Raw genomic sequence first — 13,378 nt, 5'->3', positions numbered from 1 at the left:
GTTTCCATTAATGTTTTTTGCAAAAGAGAAGCTGATAGTAAGGAAAAGTTGCATTGTTGTTCTTTATACAGAAAAGGCCTGGAGAGGGATGGCCACCACCAGAATGTACTTGCCCAAGACACACCACAGGAAATGGTGCCCTCCAACCCTAGTGGTTAAGGGATCCAACCAACCAACCAATCAATGATACCCAAAGGCAACAGTAACCTTGTTGTCGTGTTTTCTAACAATATTTCCAACGCGTAGGTCCTCTGACCATTTGAACTTGCTAATGATAAAAAACTTGGAAATAGCGAAGTTCCCATTCACCACCAAATGAAAATTTGCATGCCAGGAACATTAAAAGCGAGGGGTCATTAAAAAAGTAGAAAATAAAATAATTTCTCAATTAAGTGTGTTTAAAATGCCCAACTAAGTTGAAAAAATCCCTGATACTTGTTTTCTATCTTATCTATGTTCCTCTGTCTTACTTTTAGCAATGTTGTTTGAGGTGGAACTCATTAAGTTGGAAAAATGAGGTTGGGGAGAGTGCTGGAGCCTTTTTTTCCTTTATATTTGTTAGTGTAGCATGAAAATGGTGAAAGTAAGAAAAGGCTTGCTTCAAGTGCAGTCCATACGCCAACCCAAATTCCATTCACCAGGCTGCACTGATGCCACAAGCTAAGAGATGTCAGTAATGAGTAAAAAGGTACCAAATTCGATACAGCTCTCTTAAGGAAATTAAATTTTAAATTAATTAATTTTTATCTTCTTGCTCATACCTCACTATGAATGTGTAAAACTGGAGTGTCATGCCCAATTTTGTTGTCACAATATGTTAGCCCATTTGTAACAATGACAATAAAGGTATATTCTATTCTATCTATTCTATTCTAAAAGTCCATTTTCTACATAGTTGCCACTCTGACACATTCTAATAAAATAATAGACTATGTAGTTAATTTAGCGCATTGATCTAACTACACTCCTAAAGATAAAATCCTACCCAATTGGCAGACATTTTTTATTTTATTTTCTCTAGTTTTAAGATTTTTTTAACTTGTGTTCCTACAAGAAATAAGGACATTATTTGTAAAATAATCTGAATTATGGCATCTAGTAGATGGCAGGCTGTTTTGCTATTTTAAAGGGATAGAGTGTATTATCCAGTGCTTCCTAGTGGTAAAATATCAGACATTCAAATAAACAAGATTGATTAAAGAAAATAAGCGAAAATCCATGTATCATATAAACATGCATGATTTGAAATACTCATAAGTAGAGACATTTTCATTAATTTTACAAAACATGAGCCTCACTTAAAGGAAACTGATATTGTCTTTCTGCTACGGGTACCTTAAAAACCAAAAACATTGCAAAAGGCTGGTCAGAAAGTTTGGAGAAAAATTGTTCGGTCACTTTGTGTCTCCATAGTTTGTATTCTTCATTGTACATTTGAGCACTCATTTTCTGTTGTACAACTTAATACAGTGATATATCTAGTGGTAAGTAGTGGCAAGTATTATTTCATGGAATATTTAAACATTTCAGGAAATTAGATAAAATATCTTAAAACAAGAAAAATATATACCACAGGATTAGACAACCGTTTTGTTACAGATTACCACAAAGGGCAACCAGTTTGATAGGTGTTTATTCGGCATCAAATTATTACGATTTTTTTGGATCATTTTATTACTATGTTATAACCAGACTATATTTTTTAGAGGTTTAAATATGCTCAGTCAACCAACTAAACCCGGAGTGATTTAAGGTTCAGAGCTTTGCACCCAGTGTCTGGCTGGTTAATTACCGTATTTTCACGACTATAAGGTGCACCGTGTTATAAGGCTCACCCCCCAAAAATATTTTTTGTCCTATATTTTCCATACATAAGGCGCACCGGACTATGAGGCACTACAGTGGGAACGTCAGCAAAACGGTCAAATAGTTCAGTCAATATTATTAACCCCATAACATTCAGACGGCTCGCAAAGAAGCAAATACGTGTCTCAGACACAGTGTCTGTACGATCTCACCAATCACTCAAATGCGTCATTCTATGTATCATTAGGAAGGTGAAACACTTGAGATTCAAGAAATGCCAACCATTTCTTAGTTTCTATTTTCTTTTTTTGCCGGCAACTGTATGTACAGCAAATTAAGAATTTCGTTGTGCGGGGAAACGTGGTTCTTTACTGTGTATATGACAATAACGCTTTGAATTGAATTTAAAAATAGACTCATCACAGAAACATCAATAGGAGTCTGAAACAAGATACAGGGAAAATATAAAGCCGGAGTAGCTCACCAAAGTCGTCTTGCAGCCATCCCGTTCAATAATAATACGCAACCATGGTCCTCTTACATCCGTGAGTGCAGTTAATCCAACCATGTAAAATATTAACATACTCCAAAACATGCAACAATGCGTACAAATAAAAGAAAATATCTGCTAAGAAGCATCTGCATCAATGGACGTCGCTTGTTGCTAGCTGTCTGTTTAGCCCCATAATTCCTGTTTACAAATACAGACTACAGTAGTAAAGAATGTTTTCTCCAGGCCGTACGTAGATCAACAAAACATGTGATTTACATATTTTTCGGCCAACGCCGACAGGGGAAAATCTAGTCGACGGCTGCTTGTCTTAATTGCGAGACCTTGTGACTCAATATTGATCCATATATAAGGCGCACTGTATTATAAGGCGAATGGTCAGCTTTTAAAAAAAATAAAGGCTTTAGGCTGTGCCTTATAGTCATGAAAATACGGTAATTTGTATTTAATTGGTTTTACCTACAGTGATTGAGAACATCAACGCTGTTATGAAGTGTCAATTTGTATTTGTGAACATCACATAACACTTTGTTTAGCATAAACACCATTTGTCTACAACGTCATGCCCAGTTTTTACTCAAGTTAATCATTGCTGCAGTTAAGTCTGCTGGATGCTCAGGTGGTCTTAGGGGCCTAAATGGTGCCCGCAGGCACCACGTTGGAGACTCCTGATTTACCTAGAGGGCAAAGATTTCTGCCAATGATTGAAGATTGAATTTTTTTTTGCAGTGTAGTGTTGGGTACATTTCCTGGTAAACCTCTAAATAAGGAAAATGAACAACACCTTCTCTCTTCATTTAATTGGACAAAATTTACTAAAAACAAAGTCACACCAACATTGTCCACAAAAAATGTTCTGCGTCATTAATCGTGTGTGTGGGTTCCTGCATATGTATGTGTGCATGAGTTATGCCAAGAAAACATTCCAACCATCTCTTGAACCCTGTCCGACAGCCATCAGCGAATGTTTGAGTTCAAACTCCCTGCTAGTCAAGCAGAAAATCTTGTCTACCCCGTTGCACCGGTGCATAAAAAAAATGGTCATATGCTCCTGAGAAAGAATACCTCGTGTCCAGCTGTGTTGTGCCCACTCACCGCCGGTCATGATAGGAGAAAACTCTGACATGTTGTCCACTGGAAAAAGGAAAGTGATAAGGTTTTAGAATAAACCGAAATGGACGCCTCTATGGTGAAACATTTTCTTACCGTAAGGTGTTGGAGGAGACACAGGGAAGGCCGGAGTTGTCGGAACGCATTCGAAGCTTTCACTTTGGCCGCTGTGGTCTGCACACTTAGACTTGTTCGTACAAAGACACGAGAAGATGGAAGGAATAAGAAAGGGCGAGCCAGGATTAATGTTTTGTTTTCCAGAGTCTTATGAGGCGATGAATGCAGACGTATCATCCGATTTCGGTCTTGTGATGCGTTTGTATGCAAGTACAGACTGTTTAAGTGTAAACAAGAACGCTATTGATGCCAACTAACAAGCCAAGTGTGAAAAGGTCAATTCCCTGGAAATGAAAGACAAAAAATGTAATACGCTGCAAAGGTTTTTCTCCTTTGATGAGCAACAGAAAGCTCTGGTCTTTAGGATTCTCAAGGGTAGTGAAATATAACTCACTTGAAAAACAATTACAGTATTTAACATTAGATCAGCTCATTAAAATGTTGTATATTAAATGAAATCACCTTTTCAATTTCAAATTTTCTTGGTCCACTGGCAAATCATTTTTATATTTTTTTATTGATTTTTAGAAAAATAAAAAGAAGCTTTTCTTTTATTTTAGACAATGCTGGGTCATGCAAGATACAGACACATTTCCAACTCCAAAATGCTACTCTAATAAATTAATCTATTTTCTGAACCGCTTATCCTCACTAAGGTCGTGGGGGTGCTGGAGCACATCTGAGACATCATTAGGCAGTGGACAGGGGACACCCCGAACTGGTTGCCAGCCAGTCGCAGGTCACATGGAGATATACACACACACAAAATCATGCACACCTGAGGAAAATTTGGACTGGCCAATTAACCTGACATGCATGTCTATAAAATGTGGAAAGAAACTGGAGTGCCCGGAAGAAACCCACTTGGGCACAGGGAGAACATGCAAACTCTGCACGGGGACCCCATAGTAACTAGAATCAAACCCTGGACCTCCGCAACAAAAGGGGCTGCACGCTCACCACCCAGCTGTTGTGCCTCTAATACACAACAAAAAGTAATAATTTAAAAATTAGATACAGCAATTTCTCGCTATAACGTGATTTGCATTTCACTGTCCCGGGACTTCATGGATTTACATCATACATTATGCTCTGCATTCTGATTGGCTAAACATTCTCCTTGCTTAATAATTATTGACGGTATTGTTGTTGTTTGTAAAAATAAATATTTATACAGTACTTTAATTTCTCAAAAAAATGCTTGGGGTGTAAAATGGTTTTGTTCTTTGGTTGATGTGTAAAACAGAATATTTAATATTTTAATTATTGTTAAAAAAAAAAAAAAAAAACGGATTTTGCCTTTCAGGTTATTTTTGAAACGTAACCCTATTGAAGTACTGTTTTGCCCATTTTGTTTTGTAGACCTAAATAAATAATAAGACTTTTTCTATGTTGCAAATGTACTTTGGTAAAATATATTTATATATTTTTTACATTATCTATTCTATCGTGATTCCCCTTAGTCCTTAAAGCTACTCCCCGTCAAAAATATGCAGTTTTTATTTTTAGGAGGAAGACATAAAAAATAAAGCAAATAATATTTCCGATACAACTATTCTTGTTCTGTTATTAGGCCATTTTCTTGTTCAGTTGGAAGATCAGTTCGCGCAATGTAGGTATTATTTTGGTACTTTATTATATGATTAAATATCTCTATTTTTTTACCCATGCTTTCAGCTGTGACCTGCAAAAAAGTGCAGTTAAAAAATAAAAAATAAACTGAAATTGGGAAAATTACCATCCAACAAAAAATATTTTATGTTAGATTTAATAGCAATAGATTTACCTTTTATTTCTTTATTCTTTTTTAGGTGGGATTATAGACCTAAATACAGAAGGCTTACAAACAACAATACTTTGGATCTAATGTAAACTATGATTGTCACCGTATTCATGATGCTAGCAAGTGTATGCATCATCACATTTTGGTTACACTTTTTTAAAAACTAGTCTGCAGTATAACACAGTTGTCTTAATGGACCTGCATTGAAACAAATGTGATGTAGAGAGGCTGGGTGCCTCCATTAGTTTAGATTTTTAATTTTTATTTTACCTGTGGCGACAAGTAAGAAGGAGTGCAGACCAGGTAGTCCCCCAGACTGTGAGTTCCATGGCCCGTGTTGAGCGTCCAAACACTAGAGTAGTCTGTCACATCACTGATCTGTTTTTGTTGCTTCCATCCTGTGTATCAGTGGAAACATTTCAATGTAGGGCAAAATAAAAATCAGTTGGTTAAAAAAATCAGTCTTGCATCTTTATTTCCTCAACCAGGTCTGTTGTTGTATAACACTAATCATGGAATGCTGTGTTCCATTGAAATGCTGCTTTGGAAAAATACTAAAAGGTCATGACATACTGTAGTAAGGCTAGCTGGGCGATATTGCCCAAAAATAAAATATTGATTTTAACTGTCTCTCCGGGAGATTGATTATTTCATATATTTTAAATAAGCCCCACAGAAAAAAAATGTCCTGCATATTGTTCAGACAATTTTTAATTTCAATCACTTTTAATGGATGGGTAACTGCCAACGCTCATGAAAAAACACCAAACCATCACCCGTGAATAACATATTTAACTTGTTAGCAACTATCATATGGTTTTTAGAACTACCTCAGAACTAAACTACTACCGATAATTACTTATCCTCAATTTCACATTCTAGCACACTTTCAAATTAATGTTTTTTTAAAAGAATACAAATCAATAGAAATAATTTGATTGACCATCCAGTCCTAAAACTTAGGAACATCTTTTCAAATTTTGAATTCTAAAAAATGCCTACACATCTATGTAGGTGTTTATGAGCTCATTGTGCTCCTATCATTAAAATTGATTCTAGAGAAATCATCCCTTGAAACAGATGGTGAAACTTAAAGAACATCTGTTTGTCCGTCACGAAAAGATCATCAGCCTAAGCACGCTCCAGATACCAGACAACGGGCTTATATTATGTTAAGTCAATATCCTTACCAGTCAGATGGGCATATCCTTTCTCACTGAAACTTCTGCTTTGGACAGAGGTGGACCGTGACAATGAGGTACAGCCAGTAGGAACCGGAACAAAGGTAGGATCCAAATCTAAAATCAGTTGGTTCAACTGCTCGATTGAGTCATCTATATCAACAGCTAATGACGCAAATTCCACTTCTTGTGATGACTGCATTGGGTTTAATATATCGGCATTTTGCAGACTCTTGCAAGTGTCAGTCCCTACATTCAGCTGCAAAATGTCCATGTTTTTGCACCCCCTGGTTTGTGTATAAGGAGATGTTAATGGTGGCTCCTCTTTCCACATGTTGTGTGAACTGCACTCTCCATTTGATACAGGCTTATTTTGCGGTTGTAGTTCCTGTTGAATACAGCTGTTATGACAGTCAGAATGGGACAATATGGGCTTGTCTTCCAGAGTCCCAGTGGGTAGTGAGATATTAGGAAATGGGCCTTCTGATAAGGAAGCTCCCTCATCATTCTCGTCTTCCAGGATATCAGTCTCCCTTTCACTCGATGAAGTTTCTGCAATCTTAGGCTGTCCCAAACTGTTTTCATCTTTTGGCATCAACTCCGTTGGGTTTTTACATGCTGCCAGCTCCGTCATGACCAATCAATGAGGCAACGAAGTATTGACCAGCTTTCTCAGTTGTGTCCTATAATGCCAGTCAAGATTTCAAACCAAAGGCCAAAATGAAGAACCTTCATTTTAGCTCTTCATCATGGCAGCCATGAATGCGACTGATAGCCATGGTCAGCTGTGAAGACACAACATTTGCTTCAATTACAGAGATCAAAGACAGGGGAACATTTTGGTGTGTGTATGAAGATTATATGAGTGTGTGTCACACAAATAACACGTTTGTCACTCTCTAATGTCGGAATACGTTTATTGTTTATTGTTGACACACAAAAACCGCAAAAAGCTGGGCTCACTATTGCTTATCACAACCTTGCAGAATTAATGCACTTTTTAAGGCCAATACTGATAATTTGTAGTCATAGAAGCAAGTAATTGATTTTGATGCATTTTCTGAAAAACAAAAAAGAAAAAAAAAGTAAATTAGAGCTAGATTTTGTAGAAGAACACATCTCTTGGATTATACAACAGCTATACTGTATTTACATTATTTTACCAATACTTTTCATTGAGGCTGCTACTCAATATCCACAGTTGATATTGGTGAAAAATCAATGACTTTCTTTGAAAGAAAGAAAGATTGCTGGATCTCTGTTTGAGGCCTGCTATCCAATTTTAGCGGACAATGATCCGGATAATTGGGGAGGATAAGTATTTTGATGAGTGAAGCTACTGGTGTCAACATTTTTTTCAAATATACCCATCAGTCTGAAAAAGCTTTTTGTAGTTTTTTTTAATGCATTTTATAATGCTAATATACTGTATTATTAAAAACACAGTCAATGGGATTTATTTTTTTCAAGTCTGAGACAATTATAGAACAATGTTGCGCTCAAACCAAAGCCCCATCACATCTCGTGAATAATGCTGGGTGAGACTTTTACAGATACAGTGGGGAGGGAGCCTTCAATGTGAGTCTGTTCCATTAACCATGATCGCAGTATCATGGTACTGTTAGCGTCTGTCAAGGCTGTTTATGAGGTTATAAAAACATCTGAAAAAAAAAAAATTATATTTCAGTACAGACCTGTCAAAGTTGGGGGTTTTGTGAACAAAGCGTCCTACATCCAGGTGAGTATCTTGACTACTAAAATAATAATTTTATCAGAAAAGGTATTGAAAATTGAATCCAAGTTGAGAAATGATAATGTATTGCTGATAGATTATTGAGAGAGGGCATTGAATCAGGGCATGCCAAAAAAAAAATTATGTTCTTTATTGTTGTCTTAGATAACAGACCTACGTCTTTTAAACTTCTGGCTTAAAAGAAATAATAAATCTGATTATCGGCATATCTGACAAAAAATGAAACAAGTGATTGGCGCCCAGCTGTTTTTGAAAGAAAACAAAGTTTTACAAAATTCCCCCAAATATCTTAAAACGTTTTGACATGTTTAAATTTCCCTTCTCAGAGTCAGCACTATTTTTACATACATATCAACTATGAATAAATAGCACCTGTATTAAAATGATGTATTATGTGCTGTCAGATTTTTTATTTTTATTATCACTCAAAGGTCTTGCAACAATACATAGGCCGCATACCAGAACTATACGAGCACAATGTCTTAAGTCCAGAGTGGCAATAAATTCCTGACATGCATGGTAAGATCTCACAGATGGTCCGATAGATTTCGTTCACATAACACACAGCACAACATACAGTAGAACACATCTAAAAAATAAATGTTGCACAGACAAAATGCAAAGAAAATTGTAATGGACACTAAACTGTCTACTGTACCTGCAGTCAGAAAAGACAACTTTCACCATTTCCTTTGCAGACTGAGCAGAACGACTGCTTGAATTTCCTCCCTGGGTTGTTGAAACAGAAAAAGTTGCTGACAAACAGGAAGGAACAAATTGAGATTGTAAAGGAGATGCTATAATTCAAGCGGAGCGTCGTCTCTTCTGCGCTCTGGCATCCGTTTGGACTCGCAGGCAGGAAAACAAGCAAATAAGTTAAGGTGCTAAGAGCCCACCCCCAGTCCCTCCTGTCTCTCTCCCACCCATGCCCGTACTACGCTTCTTGCCGCCTTGACGAATCTCCGCCTTCACCGGGACAATTTTTGAGCTGAGTCCCTTCCTCTGCTTCCCTCAACCTCCCCCAGCATCCTGAGAGCCCCCCGAATCAGGTATCTGCAGAGTCGTGCTTTTAAATTCCAGGCTCAAGTGAGGTTCTGAGGGGGTCAGCTGGGGGGGGTCAACATTTTCTTATCAGCTTAGAAAAAGCTCACAGAAGTCAGCAATCAGAAAAGAGCATGTGCGAAGGCCTTGAGCTGCTCAAATACGGGGAAGGGAATGTAAACATGTGGGCGGGCATCTGAGAGGCTTGTGCACTGAAGGGGGAAGGGACAAATTTCAACCTGCAACTTGAACCTGAGAGGACAGAGAGGAACTCAAATTTGGGAAACAGATCAATCCAGACGTGTGCGCAGCATTTATCGCAAGATAGAAAAAGAAAAGGCAAGGTGGGCTCTGCTCGGGTTCAGAGGTTCAAGTAGAACCACTTGTGTTTGAAAACAACATTCCTCAGGCTGGCTTTGCTGCTGTTTGCAACACTCAGCATGGAACGATGCATTTCTGTGTTTACATACACCTTAAAAACATTTTTTTTTACCACACTGGCAAAAAATGTTGCTCATTTAAAGATTTTTTTTTATCATTTTAAAACGTTGTATATTGTTTTTATGGTTGATTTGTCGATTGGATCACCACTGGTGCGTCTTGGGCAAGTTCAGCCTGGTGGCGCCCATCCCGCTCCAGGCCAACATGTTTCACCCTGTCTCGAACCGGGGACCTACAGTGTGTTTGGCGAATGTGCTATACCTAAATTTAAAAATGACACATACTAAAAACAAACAGGCAAAAAAATCTTACTTGACACATGGTAGATTACGAATTTCTAATTTAGATAAAAGAGTTTTGCCAGTTTCAATTATAGTTTTTAAGTCAAGTAATGTTTATTTGTATAGCCCTTTATCACAAAAATCTCAAAGGGCTGTATATACCACGGACTATTGCAGACTACAGACCATTATTACATCCTCCCCTGATCTAAAATCTACATGAAGGCAAGGACAAACTAAAAACTTCAGCATGATGATGTATGATATATGTTTGTATGACATATATTTGTATATGTTTAGGAAAAGTAACATGTTTACCTTTTGGTTGCAACCCGTGTTCTGCAGGGTGAGATTTTTTTTCCATGTGTTCATATAATTTGTGATGTCACCACATGAATTACCTGGCATTGTCCATTCAAACCGCATTGAATGGGCATTTTGAGGAAATTCGCCAAGGAGCCAATCTAATCGATCCTGTCCATGAACTTGCATGCTTAGCATCGTTAATTTGTATACTTTGATGGATCCGCCCAACCCTATCTGATTGTATTTGAAGAAACGAGATTAACCATTTTAAAATGACAAAACAAATACATTTAGAATTACTCCATTGGTATATGTTGCTCTTTCCTATGGCAATGTTTCTATCTTTAAGATACGTTAACCCATATTTTCTAGTAAAATGGGAACCGTTATACACAAAATAAGCCAAATTGTTTATGTTTGTAATAGTTTTTGTTTTTATTTGCAGCAAAAATAAACTCTTAACCCATTTTGTAGATAATTTGGCTTATTTTAAGTGAAATTTCTTGCTTTGAGATATTACGTCTTATTTCCTGAAAAATACATTGGTAGAAGATTTTGCTTACTTTGAGGGTAATCTTTCTAGTTTTTAGGTATTTAAATTTGTAGTGTTTCTAGTAAGATGTACTGTATACTTCAAAAAAGTAAAAATTTCTTATCTAGTATGTGGTAGACAATTTAATTCATTTTGAGCATCAACTTTTTTTATTTCTTGAATGTGCAGCAATCTTTTAGATAAATAAAATCTTGTCTTATAAGGATGTTTTTCTTTTGTTATTAGAGTTACAAGCTACCTCACCTTATAATAATAAAAAAAAACTAAAAATCTGTAGAATTATCTGGCAAAGGTTGAGAATTACATTTCTGCACTGTGCCACACAAAATAATTTCATACTCCATTTAGCAGGTACTAATGCCCATTTTAAAAATATTTTCTTGCTTGGGGATATTTTGCTTTATGCCATCAAAAATATAAAAACAATAAATCTTTCAATTAATAAATAAAAATATGACATACATTTGGACAATTTGTCTCCTTTGAAGAAGTATTGTAATAAAAATAACAACACAATGTACTTCGAAGCACCTTTCAGGACACGACGGATGGACAGACGGACAGACAGACAGGATACTTTATTCATCCCCGTTGGGAAATTCACACATCCAGCAGTCTCCTTAGTTGTTTGTTAACAGATTAACAGGATGCCCTTGGGGTGCTTTGTTGTAGTTTAGCCACAGCGGAGTGGATGACGTCACACGCTAGTCCAAAAGTTCGACGTCCCTGCAACAGAAGGAAATCTTTGTGCCCAGGGATACACCACCTTGTGTTAGCGAGTCCACCTCCTCTCCGCTTCCCGCAGGCTTTCGTGTCTCCGACTAACAGCGCTGATGCCGGGTAGCTCCGGATAGCTCCGGGTTGCTCCACGTTAGCGTGCGGGATGCTAGACGTGAGCCAGGTTTCCGTAAAACACAGCAAACTGCACTTCCTGTACGCTTTGATGTTTTTCACCAGCACAGCCAGTTTGTCGGTCTTATTTGGTAGGGAGTTCACATTTACCATGATTACGGACGGTACCAAAGACTTATAACGCCTCTAGCCGCTTAGCTAGCTCCGGCTCTCCATCCACAATAGGGCCCCCTGACACGCCGGCACGAGAATTCTTCAGGGCAAGGAGTTGATTCCTCGAATAAACGCATTTTTGTTAAAACCCATAACCATAGGATAGAAGTATTCCAAAGAGTAGTTGTCAAACGGGACAAAAAACACCGAAGATAGAAGCAGACAATTAAAACAATAAATCACAAAAAGAGCGAAATAACACAGAGCTGCTGGAAAGGCTGCCGCATGTGCTTTGATAGAGTAGGACATTTGGAAGAAAATGGGCAAAAGATCTGCCATAAAAGACAAACACTCCTTATATACAAATTGAAATACATTAGTTTACAATAAACCTTAGGCAAAACTTAAAAATGATACATTTAAGATAAGTAGCATTCCAGAAAAAGCCTGATCCCCTCTGACTTTACCTATCTAAACAACAGGCCTCGCTGACCCATTCAACCAGTCTGCCCTCATTGTCCTGTCATGTCTGCTTGTTGTTGACAAGGAGGCATTTTCTGTACTTTTTCCAGTAGATAATTGATATCACAATGCAAGTTTGCTTCTCTGATTCTGTTTGTTTGCCAAGTACCTGCAAAGCTCTTCAATAGTGGAAGCTCGGATCACAAAGCAGGTCAGAGCACATTTAGCCAAATCATAAAACAGACAAAACTGCAATACAGGCAGCAACTAGCAGTTCAAGTATTTCCTAGAGCAGACTGTGTTTTTATTTGTTTTTTTTTTCTCTGTAAAACGTCAGATAGGTTCCTGTCTGCCTGTCGTCACGACAGATATTGTCCTTATAATCATTGCCAAGGGCGTCAAGCACTTTGAAATCACAACAGGTGTTAACTCACACACTGCACTCTACAATTACAGGAGCCGCATACAGCAAATATTTGGTAATACAAAATAACCAACATGTCCTACAGCTATTTATTATGCAGCAGTTAATCTTCATAATGTAGCTTCGAAATTCAGTAAGACTGGAACGTTACATATGCCTAATAAACACAGTAGTTTTAGTTAATACAATTAAATGATGAAGCAAATAAACTCGGTAGGGAGTCAAATATGTTTCCAAACAAGATAATGCAACGTACCATTTTTGTGAAGTCACCCGTCTTGATTTGAATTGCCCGTCCATACTCAAAGATTTGAACAATTTCTTCCATGATACATACTTGATGCACTCATAAAACAATTCTCCTGCATGTGTTTGGGAAAACACTCAAATGCGCACATCACCTTCTAACTAAACTACAACTACAATCCAATTTCTGTAACTTCCTGTCAATCGATTGACAAAATAATTTCAGCACAACAGTGCCCTCGCTTGGTGATTTTTTCAACTTTTTAAATGCTCGGCTTCATTTACTGTATTGGATTGTGTATTTAACCAGTACAACTTCAATGTCAATTGAGGATCATTTGTCAAAGTATTCTCTCTA

The 13,378-nt window shown here is 37.4% G+C and overlaps 1 protein-coding gene across 2 annotated transcripts in view; it reads right to left on the bottom strand.

Annotated features, from left to right (window-relative positions):
• LOC148355041 (tensin-3-like) overlaps positions 1-9,172 on the bottom strand; it is a 34,573-nt gene extending 25,401 nt beyond the window's left edge. Inside the window, exons 1-5 of one of the 2 annotated variants that reach the window (XM_088349960.1) lie at positions 8,920-9,172; positions 6,518-7,293; positions 5,598-5,725; positions 3,524-3,614; positions 3,383-3,451 (exon numbers count right to left, since the gene is read on the bottom strand). In XM_088349960.1, the coding sequence (XP_088206086.1) occupies positions 3,383-3,451; positions 3,524-3,614; positions 5,598-5,725; positions 6,518-7,142 (913 nt within the window). In that variant the 5' untranslated portion in view covers positions 7,143-7,293; positions 8,920-9,172. The remainder of the gene's footprint in view (positions 1-3,382; positions 3,452-3,523; positions 3,615-5,597; positions 5,726-6,517; positions 7,294-8,919) is intronic. The other variant, XM_088349961.1, reaches the window with a different exon arrangement.
• Between the last annotated feature and the right edge of the window lie 4,206 nt (positions 9,173-13,378).

This window comes from Urocampus carinirostris, chromosome 12, assembly GCF_059441175.1.
Source record: "Urocampus carinirostris isolate Australia breed hairy pipefish chromosome 12, RoL_Ucar_1.0, whole genome shotgun sequence".
Lineage (NCBI taxonomy): Eukaryota > Metazoa > Chordata > Actinopteri > Syngnathiformes > Syngnathidae > Urocampus > Urocampus carinirostris.
The sequence above is the reverse complement of the archived record's forward strand: the minus strand, read 5'-3'. Positions and strand labels throughout refer to the sequence as shown.